The 18,948-nt window shown below is 41.2% G+C and overlaps 1 protein-coding gene across 1 annotated transcript in view; it reads right to left on the reverse strand.

Moving 5' to 3' along the window:
• Positions 1–4,840: 4,840 nt before the first annotated feature.
• The window catches only part of DOCK3 (dedicator of cytokinesis 3), a 221,486-nt gene continuing 207,378 nt past the window's right edge, over positions 4,841–18,948 (reverse strand). Inside the window, exons 49-53 of the mRNA XM_063348169.1 lie at positions 17,205–17,482; positions 13,537–13,655; positions 12,492–12,579; positions 8,347–8,429; positions 4,841–7,831 (exon numbers count right to left, since the gene is read on the reverse strand). Of these exons, the coding sequence (XP_063204239.1) occupies positions 7,325–7,831; positions 8,347–8,429; positions 12,492–12,579; positions 13,537–13,655; positions 17,205–17,482 (1,075 nt within the window). The 3' untranslated portion in view covers positions 4,841–7,324. The remainder of the gene's footprint in view (positions 7,832–8,346; positions 8,430–12,491; positions 12,580–13,536; positions 13,656–17,204; positions 17,483–18,948) is intronic.

The following is an 18,948-nucleotide window of genomic DNA, read 5'->3' on the forward strand; positions in this document are numbered from 1 at the left end:
GATTCAGGTTGGATATTAGGAAGAATTCCTCTCCTGTGAGGGTGGTGAGGCGGTGGAACAGGTTGCCCAGGGAGGTTGTGGGTGCTCCATCCCTGGAGGTGTTCAAGGCCAGGCTGGATGGGACTCTGAGCAACCTGGTCTAGTGGGAGGTGTCCCTGCCCAGGGCAGGGGGGTGGAACTAGATGATCTTTAAGGTCCCTTCCAACCCAGACCATTCTATGATTCTATGAATTTGAAAGACAAAGCGTGGGTAGAGTTTTACATTGTTAATAGGAAGATGCAAAGGGCGTAGGAGCCAGTGATGAGGGTTTCTAGTCCTGCTCTAAATTTTGCAGTTAGACTGATTAAACAGAAAGTATTAGCTCTCTTCTGGGGATGTTGCTAGTGCTATGTGCATTGTGGTTGCTATACCCTACGGGATGCTGTGAGGGACAGGGGTGGAAGCGTTTGGCTGTGGGTTTGGTTGTAGTATTAGCCAAGCCAAATAGTACTGAAGTGAGGTGCTGAGAGACAGGCGAGTTACTGTGCCAGTGAATGATCACAGATTTAGAGCTGGAGCATGTGGTGGAGTGAGGAGTAAACCTCTAGTGACTTCTCATCATTTCTTTGCCAGCTTTCGGAGCTAGTTATGATGGTAGCACAGAGTGCTATGATTATGGAGGGTAGTCTGCTAGGAGTTTAGTGTTGCAGGTGACTCTATTCTCCAGGCCACAGGTGGCTTTACAATAAAGGCTAGGCATTATTCCATTGTATCTGGGCATGTATGAGTGAGAGAAAGGTGGATAATTTAAAGAATACCTAAAAAGAATGTCCCTTTTCAATTTTGCATGCGGAAAAGGGCGATGGTTAGAGAGAAGCAAAAATTTATTCCAGCATTTAAATGGTTTGCTTGTTTTCCCCATTGATGACACCAAAGTTGGAATTGAGGTTGTTTCTAACCAGGCAGTTTCTATAGGTGAAAATGCTCTACATGGGGAAAGAAAAAAAATAAATGAAGAGGGACCACGTAGCTATAAATATGTGGTTTTGTGCTGGGGGCTCCTGCAGTGTGTGGTTTTTGGGGGCTAATAGTACAAAGGGAAGATGTGAGCAGGATAGGGCTAATAGGGGAGATGGAATATGATCTGCTGTTAAATAGTGGTCTGATAAGATGAGATCATAGAATGGTTTGGATTGGAAGGGACCTTAAAGACCATCTAGTTCCAACCCCCTGCCATGGGCAGGGACACCTCCTCCTAGACCAGGCTGCTCAAAGCCCCGTCTGATCTGGCCTTGACCACCTCCAGGGATGGGGCAGACACAGCTTTTCTGGGCAACCTGTTCCAGTGCCTCCCCAACCTCACAGTAAAGAATTTCTTCCTAATATCCAATCTAAATCTCCCCTCTTTCAGTTTGAAACCATTACCCCTCATCCTGTCATTACACTCCCTGATTCAGAGTCCCTCCCCAGCTTTCCTGTAGCCCCCTGTAGGTACTGGAAGGCTGCCATAAGGTCTCCACGGAGCCTTCTCTTCTCTGGGCTAATCAACCAATCACTACAGGCTAATGGGGCAAGAGCAGCATGGTAAGCATGAGCAGGAGAATTAATTGGGCTTGGTAGAGCTGTGGGGAATAAAAATGGGTGGTGGTGGGAGGTTTAAGTTAGTAAATGGTAGCAGCTGTGTATTCATGGTGAGGCTGCTGTGTGGGCTGGACCTTTGCAGGTTCTGCAGCCTAAGAGTGCAAATCTGTGTACAGCTATTGGAGTGGATGAAAGGGGTTCAGCTTCAGGTGTTAGTCTGAGAGGGCAATGAACTGTATTCTGTCAGGGTGGAGGTGAAACCAGGTTTATTTGGTGGGAAAATGTAATGCAGTACTGCTGTGAATGGATGCTGAATAGAAGCTGAAGTGGTGTAGAACTACTATTCCAAATTTGGTTTTAGAGAGAAAGTGTCTGTCTGCATGTCCGTCCATCCATGGTTTGTTAAGAAGAATCTACAGCTAGAGGCACGTTTATGCAGAGGTGTAGAGGACTGACTCTTTATCGGCTAGGTTGTAGTCCTTTCTAGAGGTTTCATTTCTCCTCTTACCAGCTTTGTAATGAAATTCCCACTGAGTTGCACAAGTCACACTGAAACTGTGCTGAAGCTTTCTTATTTAGATAAGGAGAGGTATTTGAACAGAGTACTTAGATGTCAATCATCTGACTAGCGTTGCCTTAGCTTAAATAAAGTATTTGACCTGCAGTGAAAAGATGTTCTATTGGTTTTAACAGAAACTAGAATTTTTTTTTTAACTCTTGTTTAAAGCTGAGGGCTTCACATGTTTTGTTGTGTCAAATATACTTTGTTATATCCTATGCTTGGCTAATAAATGTTTTTTAGCTGAATAAAAAAACTACTTGCTTAACTAAGATTGGTAAGTTGGGCTAGGAACAGTCCCAAAGGGTCTGATTTATACAGTTTTTCAGGTTTAAGGTGAACACTTTAGCTGAGCCACATTTTGATATTTTAGATGCACTTTGAAGTATCTTGTTACAGTTTATCTCTTCTCAGTATTTGTATGTGGTATGTACGTAATGAAAAGGGTGGCTTGGCAGTCCATGTACACCCCAGGGCCAGCTTATTGCTATATTTTACTGCTAAACATCTTTTGGGACAAGTTTCATACATTTTTTTTTTTTGGTGGTTTGTCAAGGCAGGATGGGACAAATGGCGTTAGTTTTTCTGTCTCCTGCATCTTGACCTGGTTTGTTTGAGATTCTTTGCATGTAGAAGTCACTGTAGCTCTTAATTACCGAATCCTGTGTCCCTATATGTCATAATTACTATTCTTTCATGCCTGTTCTTTTAAAATTATTAGTATTTAAATACTTAAAATTGAGAAATTTAATCACTGCCAAAATGTCTTGCTATTGCAGTAAAAAAGTTAAATAAGCCATCACTCATCAAATAGCAATCCACATAGTGAGGTGTGTATTGGAGGAACTAATCACTGATTCAGTTGGTCTTTGAAAGTATTGGGTCTGTGTATTAAAGCTTGTGATAGACAAGCAGGGGTCTCAGGTAGATTCATATGGCAGCAACAGTCTAACTGATCAGCTGGTCAGTATGCCTGATGCTTGCTTTAAGAATATTAAATAAAACAGCGTACTTCAGCTAGGAGAACAATGTGGAAGCTGTTCCCTCACCACATGTAATAGCCACAAGGTCCTTTTGGTTGCCCCCCATTTTCCTCACTCACAAAAAAGTGGGAGGTGGTGGCTGTTTCCACATACCTTGTGAACATTGGGAGCAGCCTGAGGATAACCCTGTCTGGAGGACAGCAATGAAGATACAGCTGTACTGTTTTAATATCAGGTATTAATCTTTAATTCCACATCACAGCAGTCGAGTGAATGGGTAAGGGAAAGAAACCCAAAACAAACGGTAGATATTTACATCTAAAATTCACACCACTTATTTGTTGGTTCTGGAAACATGCTATCACAATATATACAATGAAGTACCTTTAGGACACTTGTACAAATTATTTTTTTTCCTTTTAAATTTGATTTCCATTATAGATAAGATAGCTGTTTTCATTTTATTTTAAACATGAATACACAAAAGAGAAGTGGTTAGAGGTTTTTGCCTTTTTTAAATAAGCACAGAATGCCAGAGGTTAAAAACACATTTACAGGGCAGAATACCAGTCAGACATCACAATCTATACATTTTTTGCTCAATTTCCTGTACAAATACACAGCATTCAAATGGGGGTATTTACAAAGAAGCATGACCAGAGGAAATTTTAAATATCACATAATTTGTTTCCCAAAGGCTCTTGCTCTCTCCAGCCTCCCCAGTTTTGGCTGATTCTCCCACAGAAGGGATACGCAATATCCCTTACCTAAAAAAGGGTAAGTAAGCTAAAAAGCAAACAGAGGAAAAGAATCTTAGTCTTGCACACAGCAATAAAACCACTGAAACCCAACCATTGAAAAAAAAGAAATTTGTAGGATTCAGAGAAATTGTTTTAATTGCTTTTCTTCTACTACTGTAGTTCCTTCTCAATTTTGTTTCAGACGGGGCCAGCAGGTACAATGACGATGGAGAGATTTATCGCAGAATTCCACCAATTTTCTCAGGAATGCACATGCTATTTTGTTACGCAAAGAAACCCAATGAAGGCAAGTACATATTTAGTTTGAATTAGAGTTAAGTATAGAACGACAAGGTCCTGTTCAAAACATCCTGTTGCTGTGGTTTATACAAGGAATCTTCAAATCCTGCTGGGCAAGGACAACAACTGCTGTTGTTTCCACCTACTCCAGGACTGAGCTTGATGTTGGAGTTGTACTAAGCTATAAGACACACCACTCTACAGAGAAGTATTAGTTCCAGCATTCACAAAATCTTAATCTTAACAATAGTCTTTCTAGCTTCTGCCCCCTTTAAGGCAAGCACTGAAAAGGGAGACAGAATACTTGGTAGATATCAGGACAGTGACTGAAAATTAATTCCAGAGAGGCTTAAATTTGGTAAATTCAGCAATTTATTCCGTTCTTCTCTGTGCGGACCTGCCATAAACTGGGTATTTGTATACATCATCTGATTGATCTTCAAACCCTTACAGATACATAGTAATGTCAGACTCCCAACATGGACTCACTGCTGTTGTACAATGTCTCTAATCAGAGGAGGATGATGTTTTGAAAGACTGATTAGAGCTCCAGTGGGCAGCTTTTCCAGCTGACTGGGAATTAGTCCCATGATAGTTGCATTCTTGTGTTTTGCAAAGTTTTATTTGCAAGACCTGCTGTTTTTTGCAATAAGGAAGTGACTACATTTAGTACTTCTAATCTTCCTGCCAAAAAAAAAAAAAGGCAGGGGAGATGGAATTGAATGCTTAGTTCTTTTAAAAATTTCACTTGAAGAATCTCAGTCAGATTGGAGAATAGTGTATGTATGTGAAAATATTTCACTCATTTTTAAAGAATTACTTTGACTTAGCTTTACTGAAAACATAATTTTGAGTTTTCATACATGTGTTCTATACCAGAGATGTATCTTGGTTCATTAATATTTAGGACTGTCCTAGCACTGGAAAACTCTCCTTCCTGCTAGAGATGAAATGTCTGCTATAGGCCAGGTTTTATTATCATTGTCTTAACTGTGAAGGATATAATGATTACAAGCAGCCTGTGTTAGTAACAAAATAGAGGAAGCAAGAGAGACTTTGTTCCAGCCAAATAGGCCATTTAAGAAACAAATCCATAACTTAGTAGTTTTGCATGGGCTAGAGCTTGAGAAAGAAAATAAACAAATCCTCTTAAAATCCCCTTCATACAACTGCTGAGTCCAGACAGACCAACTTTAGGAGAGTTCAGAAGCAGTGTACTCTGCCCAGTCACTGTATTTAGAGGTAGTGCTAAAGGTGACCTGTAAAAGATTTGTAATATCCTTTTTTGCTTCTTTATACTGTTTGTAGCATGAGAAATGGAGTGGTTAGGGCAAAGTTGAGTGCTATACCTGTTTCTGACATTCATTTATATGTGGAGGTAACTCTCTTATTTGAATGTGCTTCACATTTTTCAGTGGTGAGAAAGAAGGTGGTCTGTTACCATCCTCTGGAGTGTGCTTTGCAATCTGCAGGTGGGAAGGGTTATAAGGAAGGATAAAACCTGTGTGGGGCATGATAGGAGGAAGGAACATTGCACACGTATCTAAAAACATTAAATATTTGATAGCATGTTGATTGAAAGTTTCTTGAAAAATATTGAAAATAGGAGTAAAAGACTTCTTATTGTTCTTTTCAAAGAAGAGATCTTGGCTCCACTACCCACAGAATTTTCTCCTGGTTTGTGTTGTACTCAACTAAGCAAATACTGATTAAAAGGCTTGTTTTGTGTTCCTAGACTTGTACTGCTTTCACCTCTGCGCAGTTCTGTTTCTTGGGTTTGGTCTGTGTGATTTTTTTTTTTAATTTTTTTTTGTTTTTAAAATGTTCTTCAGCCCTTTCTGGAGCTGATAAATAAAAAAAAAAAAGCCAGGTGAGGGGGGAAGGCTGTATTGCTGCCTGAGGAGAAAAGAAATCAACCTTCCAGAAGAGATAAGCAGCAGCTCTTAAAGCTTCTTTATACATTCTAAAGAAGCAAAAGAGGAAACAAACATTTCCTCTTTACAGGTTGCCTTTAAGATCCCTGACTCTAGGGTGTACACTATATACTGGGCATTTCTTGAATCTTAGTATTTTCTGTCTACTGTGAGAGATGGAGATTCTTTCTGCACACCAGCTGCAGTGAGTTTTTAGGAGGAACTGAGGACATTATGTTAACGGGGAATGAATCTCAGCTCTTGGGTGATGAAAGTTCGTGAGAATTGTGATGTTCAGCCCTGAGGCAAGGATTGTTGGATATGATGCATTTAAGCCACCTTTTCTTTACTGGCTGGGTCATCAACCAGCTGTGGCATGAGAAACTCAATTTGGTTGTTTCTATTTTTTTTTTTTTAACTGGAATAGAAATGCTGGTGTCAACAGCCTGCCCAAAGTTGGGCATGGGAAAGGCCTACATTAGGTTGCAGCTCCAATGGCTACTAACCTCCTCTCATCCTGTAGCACAGATGGATAGCATATGATTCCAATGAGAAAGCAGGTTGGTTTAGGCAGTGAAAGCAAAATTTAAGAAATCAAACAGTACATAAAAAAGAAAGGAGGCAGAGTTTGTTGGAAATGATATCTTGGAAATCAGTGCATCAGCACTGGTTAGATTGCCTCAGCACCTATGAACCAATGCAGGGAGATCACTGCACAGATATGTACAATCCTGCTCTCAAAAGAGCCAAATTCTTCTTAGAATTGCAATCTTTCCACTGCCTGCAGCTCATGCACCTTCCAGCCTGACAGTTCATAGAATCCCTGATTTCAGCAATGAGCTTTCACTTCTGTACAGCAAAGAAATATGTCCCTAGTGCAACTGCTTCTACTCATGTGCGTCTCAGAACTGGGAGGAGAACAGTTTCAAAATCAGCTTGCCACATTCTTCCCTTTTTCCCCCTCCGCTTAAAATTGTATTTTTCAGCTTCTGCACGTCTCTATGGCTTGTGTGCCATATGATGCGGTTAAGAAACTGCAGAAGGAATAAACTGTCCACTGCACAGAAAGTTAAAAAACATAACGGAAAGGTGTAAAAAGAAATTAAAAAGGAAAGCAGCAACCTCCCATGCTGGCCCAATTGCTTTTGAGGGCTCCAGACATAAACTTGCGGCAGTAGAAAATCGGTTTGCTGTTCTCCGAGTCCTTATCTCTCTCCTTTGTAGTCAGACCTGGAATGACGATGCACGCTGCTTACCAGGAGTTGTCCCTACTGCTCACTGATGCCGTGCTCCCACGCTACCCTGGCCTGCTCTTCCTTTCCGCCACTCACTGGTTGGGACACTTTACGATGCAATGGGCGGTGTTTGTCATCATCTTCAATTATCATCCCCTCCTCGTTCTCCATGTTTGGCAGCCGGGAGTGGTAAGGTTTGGGGGGTAGAGCAGGAGGGTCCATGGTGTCCTGAGGAATGACTCCAGATGGAGCGGAGTGGCTTCGGCATGGCTGGGATTTGAGCGACTCTAGGACATCAGGCTCAGAGAGACTGTACCTGACAGGGAGGTAGGGCGTCTCTAGGTCTTCATCAGTGTTCCAGGCCTGGCTGGGGACAGAATCCATGGTGTCTGTGCGAGGAGGTGGTTCAGAAGAATGTCCAAAATTGCTCTCACTCAAGGAGGAGACACCACTGCTGGCACTGCCAGATAAAGTGGAATTACTTCCATCTAGACCAGACTGCGGACTGGTGGGTGATGCAGGGATAGGATGAAGAGGGGACTGTTCGGAGAAAAACAAAACCAGGTTAAAATTGACAAAGGAGGGGAGGTAACACTGTATCTTGTGTGTTGTTCCACACTTCAGCTTTTGACAGTGATGTTTGCAATGGTGCAGTTCCATTTGTGTTCAAAATGTTGGTTTATATGTGCACTCCCCTGACTTCTGTGGACATACCTCTTGTGGGCAGACAAGGGCGCTTAACAGCACCAGAGCTGTTAAAGAAACGCTAGCTGAGGTTGATAATCAGGGTGCCTGAAATCACCGCATATGATGCAAAGAAGGGAAGTGGAAAGGCCCACAACACATCTAGTTATTTCTGTAGCATTCTACTCTGGAATAGTTTATGGGCTTTCAGTAATTTTTCTCATGTGTAAGTTACCAGCATGTTAAAAATAGTGTTTCTGTATTCAAAACCTGCTTGATGGGAGTGGAAGGGGTGGGGTGGGGTGTGTCCTTCAGGAGCCTATTATTTTCTTTCTACATCCCTCTCTGCTCTCCTGACACTTCCTTTTTACCTTGCGCAACGTTCGTGCAGGCAGTGCCGGAGGAGCATCACTGAGCTGGTGATGGAAGGCATCGAAGTGCAGTGAGTAGTGTCCTGGAATGAGATAAGGATCAGAAATGCAGACTTGTGCTGCCTCGCTGCAGCGAAAGAGCTGGGGTTTTAGGCTCTGTAATGCCAGGAACAGCTCCAAATGCTGATAACTCCACTCCAACCTAGGGCTTCCTTTCTGATAGATACTGCGGAGTGCATCTGTCTCATCACAAAATGCTAACGAGAAGTTAAGTGCAATGATAGATTTCCACCCACCCCTGTTTATCAAGGATCTCATGGCAAGGCAACAGGCTCATAAGCATTTGAAGTTTTATTTAATAGCTTTGTAACCTTAAATTACTGCTGAAGATGGTCGTTGGCAAGAAACCAGGCCAAGCTTCAACACTCACACACCTAATTCTAGTCCCCAAATACACACAAGTCCATATTATTACAAGGACTGCAAAAATTTGAAGATTCTGGAAAAAAAAAATAAATCGAAAACTTTGTCCAGTGCTAACCTAGCAGACCAGGAAAGACTTTGTGGTTTTGTTTCTGATTGCTTTTTTGGGAGTGGAAAAAAGGCTAAGATCGGCTTTCAGGTGGTCTAGATTTATCTGTGTGTGACTGCAGGCATTACGCAGCAGGCCTACTGGGCATTTCCTTACCATGGGGCAGGCTTCGGGGAGGCACTGGTGGGGCCAAGATGCTCCCAACGTGGGCAGACAGGAATGGCAGGGCCTCTCTGGTTCCGCTGTCTAGGCTCCAGCTACTGGGTGCTGCTGGCACAGCTGAAGGATTGAAACAGATTTAACTTGGGTAACATAACAGGGCGTTTGTGGGGCCAGAAGGACTGGCTTTCCAGTGTGCTCTTTAGTAGTAAAGAGACAGATTCTAGGGACTTAGTGAATGGTAGAGTTGGAGGCATACAAAGACATTGTCTAGTCTACAGTGTGTTAAGTTTATAGGTTGCTTTGTTAAGGAAGCGAGTTAGGTGATCACAGCGTTAGTCTGCCCATCTTCCCTCCATGACCCCCATGGCTCATTTCTAGCAAATTGGAAGAGCAGTACCACTCTGCTAGGGTGGTTTTTGCAAACCAGGAAGTAAAAATGATATCTCACTGATGAAATGGTAGCTAGATCTCAGTTGTGAGCTGTTCTACTTGGTAGTAAATGAGGACAGAGCAGAAGGGAACATGTGGCAGAACCCTCATGAAACACAGGAAGGCCTGTTGCTGCACTACAGTGGCTAAGTGAAGACTGAATAAAGGACAGGAGGGAAATTACACCTCAATCTGTTACAAAAGAAATGATGACTTTAAAGCCCCAGTTTACTAAGCTAGAAAGACGATAAAAAGTTTTGATGACAAAATACGTAAGGACAGCAGTTTGGACTCCTTATATTATAAAGTCACCTGAAGACATCAAGTCTATGTTGATCAGGAAGGATAGAGAGAGTATGATCTTTGTGACTTTAGTTTTTCAGAGCAAAGCTTCTTCTTTCTAACAAGAACATTTTTCAAGATCTTGAGAATTCTGTCAACCTTAAACATTATTAAAATGCACCTTCCTTTCTTCCAAACACACTGCAAGACTTGATTCATTCTGAGAAGACAGACATGTAATAAGTGTATGTTTATTTACAAACAAATAAGCAATTTCTTCAGATTAACAAAGAAAAGAAAAAAGGAACCCAAATAAAACTGAGATATAAATAGCATCTTCAATTTGGAAAATGGAAGCTTGGAGAAATAAACACGGAGTTTGACCTCTGAAGATGATTTCTCCTTAATTAAAATACCTGCAGCCATCTTCTTTCCTAAAATGACTTTGAAAGATTTCTTTTTTTTTATTTTTTCTCCTTAGTTCATGAGTTAGCATGAACACAGGCTCCCCAAGAGCTAGAATTCTCTAAAGTAAAAAAGATCATAAAGCTTCACAAGACAGAACAAACCCTGCAAAAACAGAAAAGTAACTGTTGTTTTCAAAGAGACACCCTCAAACTGAGAAAGGCATACAAAGATAGGAAGAATCTTGACAGAGGACAAGTTCAAACCAAGGGATAACATCTCAACACAGGTAACGTGGCTTCAGATGGATTTTCTGAGCAGCCCTGCTCATGCTATACACATGCCAGAGTGCTCTAATTTGTACTACTGCAGTTGGTGTCAAAAGGCTAAAACAGAGGAACAAGATACGTAAGAACGCCAGCCAGGCTAGGCTGTCTGCAATATACCAGCATCAAGTGAAAAGGACAGGATGAAACCTGGTTTGCTCAGCCTGGTTGTGGTTTTTGGTTTGGTTTTGTTTGTTTTTAAACACCCGAGACGCAGAAGAATGCAAAGAAGAGAACAGGGTACCCCAGTGCCTAATCCATGTATACTTTCTCAGTGTTCCCTCACTGCCTTTTGAGTATTTATTTAGGAGTGCTGGAAACCATCCTGAGGTCAGATGATTTTTGGGAGCGGCTGCTGCCTGTTAAACCCAGTGTTTTATCCAAAACGCTTCGGGGAGGAACCTACCCAGGGAGCTCTTAGTGCTCTGTCCTGGACCATCTCTCTCTCCAGAACAGTGTTCAGTGGCTTGGTGGCCAAGTTTAATTAGCAGGGAAGCTGCATTTGACCCATTCTGCTCTGGGCGACTGATGTCACCGTGCTGTCAAGGAGAATTACTGAGCAGAGCTTCTGGCATGGCAAGGAAGGGGGTGGGTAAATTCATGCAGCATGACTGTTAACAAAAAACAAGGCAGATGGCATCCTGACTTACAAAGAATGATGAGGGTTCAGGGGCTGCAAAAAATGCCTGTGACTGCATTTATGCTACCAACCTGGCTAAAGAGCTGGGATTTCCATCACACCATCCCCCAAGAACAATTACTGAACATCACCCGTGTCTTTCACAGCTGTCTTTGATCCCCTTCTCTTTGCACTGTATACTACACTCCTGCATGATGTTGCCCACAAGTACAAATTCAACTATTTTTCTAGACAGGTAATAAATATTTATCTACCTTCCTTTCCTAGATCTTTCTCCTGTCCAGTATAAAGATCTCACCACCTCTGTGATATGTTGGGTGCAAACAGTGCAAACTAACACAGCTAAGATGGAGTTCTTGATCCCTCACCCGCTAGTCTTAACTCTTGTCATCATTCGTTACTATCATCAAGTCATCGTTCTGCCATTTATTCAGAACTGTACGTTGGCTTTTGGTTTCAATCGGGACTGCTCTGTAAGGCTGTCACATTGTTGATATAGTGTATTCTGATTTTTAGAAATTCTAAAATAAACTTTGGATGTTAAAAAGATACAGTGTAGTTCAGGCATAGCTACTGATACAAAAATACTGACACAAGTCTAATGCAATGCATTGTGTAGGTCAGACTAGAGAGTTGCGATGGTCTTTCCTGGCCTTAAAAAAATCTTTTAAGGTACCATTTTTCCTAGCCATACACGACTGTTTCTTGCTTAGGCAGCCTCTTTGTCTCAGATTTTAACTCATAAATTTTGCCCACTTCTGCTTTTTCAGAATGCTGCCTTTCAGGTCATTTTTTTGTGAGCCCATCGCTTTGTCCATGGCACCCCTTTCACAAGCTCCTCCTTTTCTGTTAACACCAAACTAATTCCTTCTCTTCTTTCACCTTTTTTTTTTCTGCAGGGGCTCTGCCTATCTTTTTCAAAGCAGTGAGTTAAAAAAAGCATACATTACTAATGCTAATCTTTAAATAAATAGAGAGGGATTACAAGAGATGTTAGTATTTTGAACAATAAATGCATATTAAAAAAAAGCAATATATCTCATTATTTAAAAATATAGTCCAAGTATTAAACTTCTCATTTCTGCTTTGGAAGTTTTGCTTGATAAAGGCCGCAGGATTTGTTTCAGTAACAAAATGCTAAACTCAGAAGGCTTTCTGAAATAAAGAGGTTTGTGCAACTCCACCCTTCTGTGAATGATCTGAAATGACTATAGGTTGGCAGAAGGCCCAGTTAATTAAACTGTTAATTAAAAAAATGTGAGAGAATGCACTCTGCCAGGAAATGTAGAAGCCCATTCGTTACTTGCTGTAGCATGACCGGAGTAATAATATTTTAGAAAGCATGCAGGCTAACTAGGAAAGAGAGTACCTTTCTCAGCCACAGACAGGTTGGGATCACTGCAAGGTTTGCATGGTCCAATCATTTGCTGGATAAAGGCGCGCTGGAAATTTGGAGGCTAAGGGAGAAGAAAAGTTAGCACAGAAAAGTAGGGGGGAAAAAAAAATTAGAGAACAGGTGGTACAGAACCCTGGGCTTTCTATTTGCTTTTTTTAAGCAAAGAAAGTTTTTTAACTAAAAATAAAATCATGGGAACCTTAGGCTGTGTCTACATTAGCAAGTACTGCAGTGCAATACCAGCGGATCTCTATAGAGTGTAACGGTGCTGAGGACCCACAATTCATGCTGCTTGTGTTCTCTGGAGGAGTTATTTCAAACTAGCTCTAGCCTGGTCTTGTGCCCATTATCAGTTCAAATGAATCATATGCCCTTCTGGAGCTTATCTTTTGCTTTGGTTTCATTTGAAAGAATTGAGTTTGCATGCTGTGAGGCAGTTTCTGGTCTGAACTGAAGTGTGGTAAGTGGGCATGATCAGGAGATTCCCTTCAAAACTGCATGCCAGGGCCAGATTATAATGCTTACATGTAGGCACACCCTGAATTTTTCAATTTGTCCAGAGAAAGTAGTGGATAAGGGCACAGATTGTTTGGACACCCTCTATCAGTATATTATTTCAGCCTCTTGTGGTTTTTGATACCTCTGGAAATCACCATAAAGCTATTTAGACTCAACGACGAGGCTGTGGGATGGCCACGGTTCTAGAAAAATGAATAAATAAAATGGTACGACTGCTTGCAGTGCACCAGGGCTCATAGAATATAGTAGGGAAGTAAGAAGAGTCCATTTTCACAGAGCGTATCTGCAATTTTAACAGCCATTACAGTTTATATCACTTGACTACCAAAATGGATGGCTCTAGGGGGCGATTATTATGAAAAGTTCCGCATTGCCTCTGAAAATGATTCCAAGTTGTGTTCTCCAAAAATAAAAAGAAGGGAAGCTTTAAAGTGGTCAAAAATAGCAAAAATAACGTTTCAGGTGGTTGAACTGACATAAAATAAAATAGATCTGCTACCTGTCCATTTTCCATGATAGCTGTGGGATACATGGCACTGCTAGGTCGGTCCCGATGGGCTGGCAGCAACATCATCATCTCCCGAGAGTGGCGGTACTTATCTGGTAGAGAGGGAGAGCCTGTAAACAAGTGAGAATAATCACGTACACGGGACAAACAACAGCCATGTCTCCGCATGCCCAGTGATCTAGTCCTCCTTTGCAATTTGTTCAGACGGATGATCTTACAGGACTCAAGAAAACATGGTGCCGAGCCCACTAAGCAGCTAACCGTTGGTGGGGTGCATAGCACAAGGATGAAGTAAGAACTGGCTTGTTATATACAATTAAGGACATACCATGTAAGGTGTACGTATGCCTCCCTAGTTGTATGTTGCAAAGTGCTTCCTCTTAAAACAAACAAAAAAGTGGGCATCGTGTGGAATCGGCTGCAGCTGTGCCATAGAGTGCCTGGTGCTCCCTTGCCCCATAAAGTGTTGTAGAGTTACAGAAATGCCATAAAATTGTGCATTTTAGGACTGAATAGGGATAAGAAAGGGATAAAAGCTTGAGATAGACCATTCAGTTAAAGCAGGAAGCTACAGGAAGCTACTTCATTCCTCTGTTTTGGTAGAGATAGTCTGAGGTGTTGCCATTTAGTTGGTGATACCTTGGTTAGCTTCCTCTTTGTTAAAGCAAAATAAAAAAAAAAAAAACCAAACCCAGAATTTTCTATAAATGTGGGTGGCACTTTGCTTATAATGCTGCTGGGTAATGTATTATTTACTACTGAGCGTGCTGGTATACCGTGCCATTTTATGACAGCAGGACATTTACCAATGCTTGGAGTTACATAGTAGGAATATGCCTAACTATTAGTTATGTGTATAGTTGTCATTTACGATATTGGGATATTTAACGTAAACAGCTTCCTGGTGCATGGAATTATCTGGGACTCATGTCCTTCAAGGTGAGTGCCACATGACAATATGCCTTCTGATATACAACATCTGACAGTGGATTTGCCTGAAGAATGATTCCCATTAGTGACTTCCTAAAGTCTGATACTACTGATACACGCATCCCTTGGGATGCACAATATTAGGCGGGAATTGATGTTCTGAAGCTGCTGGAGTGAGCTTTAGTTTGCACTGATTATTTCATTGCGTCACAAACACGCACTTAACAGATGGCAGCACACAGCGCATTACAGAGCCATGCCGGCTTTCGGGGAATACATGCCCCCTTTTGCAAACTTTCCACAACCACACACATTACCTGAACAGCACTCCAACGTATGAGCAAAGGCATTGGTGCTGGTTAATGCAGCTTTTACCCCAGCAAAAGCAAACATGCAGTTTTTGGGACTGATATTCAGCACACAGTGGAAGGAACAATGTGTCCAGCAGAATGCAGGATAAGGTCCTACAATTGCAATAATTCCATCAGGGGTGGCAGATCCCAGATTAATCTACACCCCCACCCTGACATGAACAGCCGCAGAGTATCTGCATTCTAGTTCCGAACTCATTTTCTCCCCAGACATAAAACAGAAACATAATTAGACAACATTATTTGCTCTTATATACAACATCAGCTTGGAAAACACGGTGTTAACACTTTATGCTGAGTCTCTTTTACTCACACATTACAGATAGTCCTGTTTCTGCATGAGAAATGTAAGGATGCTGAACTTTTAGGTGTGCCCAGAACTACATCACAGCACAATCCACACTGTAAACTTTTCCCTTTTATTTATCTTGTCATCTTTGTTCTTTTATATCCAAGATGCAAACCACCTCTATATGCCATCAGTTTATATGGGATTATAGTTTCCACAAACCTTGCATTGCACGACGTGAAAATTCCCGCATGTGCAAATCTGGTGGCAGAGTCTAGTTTACAAAACAGCTCTGCTGTCAGGTACCCTAAATTTGTAAATAACTATACCTATAAAGATTGTAACAGATTATGTCAAGTGTCCAGTCTGCAAACCGAATTAAGTACTGACAGCTCTGTATTGTGTCCCACAAAAAGAGTGGCCGTAACTGAAGCTTTTATTAATAATCAGGCCTGCTTTGGACATGTAGAGAGCACGATCACCATAGCTCCTTTCAGGGACTGGCAAAACTTGAAGACAAAAAGATCTTTTAAAAGCTTCCAGAGCAGCCAGTGGCCATATAAAATGCTGAAGCGTTTATCAGGGCATAATCCTTTTAGCTTGTAGCTTGGTACACTTGATGTATGCAGCACTGGACGTACTATTAATGAGAAAGGAAAAACCTATGCTGAAGCCAGAGGTAGTTTTTATTTTTTAATTATGCAAATGTTAATCCACTTGTGGCAAGTACTAGTTTTAAGGAATTAAACTGAAAACTAATGTAGTTAAATTCCAAACTCAGTGAATCTTTTCTCCTGATTCATCATTTTCATTACTGTTATTAAAGTGCACTCCTGCACCAAATCAAAACTTTTTTGCTTTAAGAAGGAAGTTTTTAATGTAAGTATATGGGTTCTTGGAAAGTGCTGAATAAGACACCGGGACTCATTTTGTACACCTTAAAAAGAGGGCTGTGTTCTGGAAGCAGCAGGGATGCCTTAAGAGAGGAGTCAAGTGTCAAGTGGGAGTTGCTTTTAGAGGGCATCAGAGGAGTCCCAAACATATTTTAAATGAAATTACTGAAAAAAACCTAACCCACTCCTAGCTCTTTCCAGGCCTTTTTGCACTACAATTTCAGCTTAACGAACATCGGCTTACATCTTGTTAAACTCCAGTAAGGTTAGAGCAATGCCTCATGAGTCAGCTCAAATGAAGCCAAAACAAACTCTGAATTTCTTATTGATCCTTCATACAACAACAGTGTTGCTTTCTTGATAGAGGAAGAAGCTACACAAGGGTGAAGCCAGGTGAAAACTGAAAGGTACACATTTATTAATCTAAAAAATAGAGTAACTAGTAGTGTATTTATTGTTAGCAAAAGAATTAGAAAATTCTTACTGTATTATTTAAGACTTTTGCTCTAACTTGTGCGTAACTAGTGCAAGGTTTGCTACTTTAATCTGCTGTTCAGTGATATGATCAAATCATTAATCAATTGTCTTGATGACTATCCTTTAAAAAAAAAGATGGATTAATGGCTTTATTATTTTCTTTGGACAAGCCAAATAATTTGCTTGCGTTGCTGTTTTATACATTAATGAAAGGGTCATTTTTTGGAAGTGGAGAATTAGAAATTAGATTTAAATTCCTGCTGGATTCTTAATACAAATGGCCATGGCTTCCTTTAGTCACTAATGGAACTAAACTGTATGATAAAGATACCCATCTCCTCAGAACAGTGCTGGTAGCTGAGCTCCAGTTAAACAGAGAAGGTGGTGTAAGTACCTAGATAATGGAATAGATCGTGGTTTTTCACCTCTACATTAATGTTTGAATCAATGAGAGAAGCATTTAAACATCTGACAAAACCCTAGAAATCGTAGATAACCATGCTCAGGTTAAAGCCACAGGTGACAAAGATGCTAAGTTGATAAATTTAGGTGGCCTGTCCGAAATGAATTGTTGGCCTTTGTATACTTCCTGTCTGAAAAGCGGTTAACTGCAGCATCGTGACTATCGTAGCTTTGTTGGCAGTCTCAGCAGAAAGGCCAAGGATCGGATGGGTCACGGTGACTGAACTATCCTCTCACCTCTAGAGGTGGTCCCTCCAGGACAGAGATGAGGCACATGGGTGGGGGCAGCGTGGGGAAGCTTGCACGGCTGCCGCCCATGCTGTATCTGTTCTGTGGATAAATAGAGGGCTTCAGCCTCCAGTGTTGTCAATCCAGCACCTTTCACCAGCACTAAATTAAAAAGAATATAAATAAATACAAAAAAAGGAAAAAAAAAAAAAAGGATAGAGGTGCATTGGCAGAGCTGCACATGTAATGTTTGTGAAGTACCTCGCTCCAGCCAGCGATACTGGTCTCTCATTTTCACAAGCATCCATTTCACCCAATTAAAAAACAAAATAAAAGGAAAAATCACCAAGGAGAAAAACAAAACTGTATTACCACAGTGGAACTTAAGTGTAAGGGCTTTTTTTCATTATGAACAACTCCATTCCAGCCAGCAGTGTCATACTAACCAGAACAGTGACTTGCACACTGTGAAACACAGAGAGCATCTGGGACTTTACTAGAAGTGAAATCCCATAAACACTGTGGGTAACGGCTGAATGCTGTTCTCACCTAACTTAAAAGTGAACAAAACTAGCAGAGAAGAAATGTTTGTATCATTGGGCTATCAAGAGACATTAGTAAGAGTGAAGAATAAAATAAATATATGTATTGAAGTACTTCTCAAAATTGTCACTGCTCTTACTATTTCCTCATTTGCCATCATTTACATTGTCTAGTTCTCATCTCTGGGAGGTGCTGTTGGCTCATCCGTCGGCACCATACCCTTTGTATCATTCATCACTTTGGTTTCTAAGCAACAGCAAAGAATACAGTAAAGAGGGAAGTTGGTGATGCTGCGAAGTCATCAGGCTCAGAAAGACTGGCACAGTGAGCACTGGGTTTTTAAGTGGAAAACAGCCTGAAACACTGTGAGCACCAAACCCCTCAGATCCCCCAAAAGATTCAAGAGCTCGCATGCCAGCTGAGGCACATCCATTTAGGGATGTCTTCCTGATGTGACAGCCCAGTACTCAGTTCCATCTTCCCTTTCCTGTTACGCCAGTTTTGTCTTGTTACTTTACTATTTGAATTGTCATTATTTTCCTTCCAGCCCTTGGTAATTAGTGAAGCTATTTGCCTTTATTTGAAGATGTCCACTTCTCGCCTTCCTACTCCATCTGATCCTTCAATTAAAACACTTTAATGCATCCGTGTCATAACAGCAGCCAGTCAATTAAGATTTTACTGCAAGATTAAGCAAAAAAAGCCCCAAGCTGGCCCGAGAGAAAGGGCCCTTCTCCATATTCTCTGCCCATAAGGAGACATACAGTTCCCCTGTATGAGAAAAAGGGGTAGGATTTAAATATCAGCATCAGTCTGTGACTATATCCTGGATACGTTCTTCAGATGCCTGTGAAAAGAGGTATAGAAATTTGTGAACTGCAAATGAGAATGCAAAATGAGAGGAAAAAAACCCGCTTGAATAGAAGTTACCAAAGTCAGGAGATTGCATGGAGTGGTTTTGCTTCAGCTCTGTGACTTGGGAATAAAATGATTAGCAATATTCAAGACCAGCTACTGTAACAGCAAAGGCAACATGGAGTACCCCCAGAGTCTGTTTTTACATTTTCCCTTTCTTCAAGAATTTCCCAGCAGGGAACCCCTTCTTTAACTCCAGTACTTAAAATTCTTATCTTTCAACATTCATTGTATACATATGCTTTTGTATACATATGCTTTTGTATACATACATTTCTGCTAAATTGCCTCAAGT

Source organism: Chroicocephalus ridibundus, chromosome 10 (assembly GCF_963924245.1).
Source record: "Chroicocephalus ridibundus chromosome 10, bChrRid1.1, whole genome shotgun sequence".
Taxonomy (NCBI): domain Eukaryota; kingdom Metazoa; phylum Chordata; class Aves; order Charadriiformes; family Laridae; genus Chroicocephalus; species Chroicocephalus ridibundus.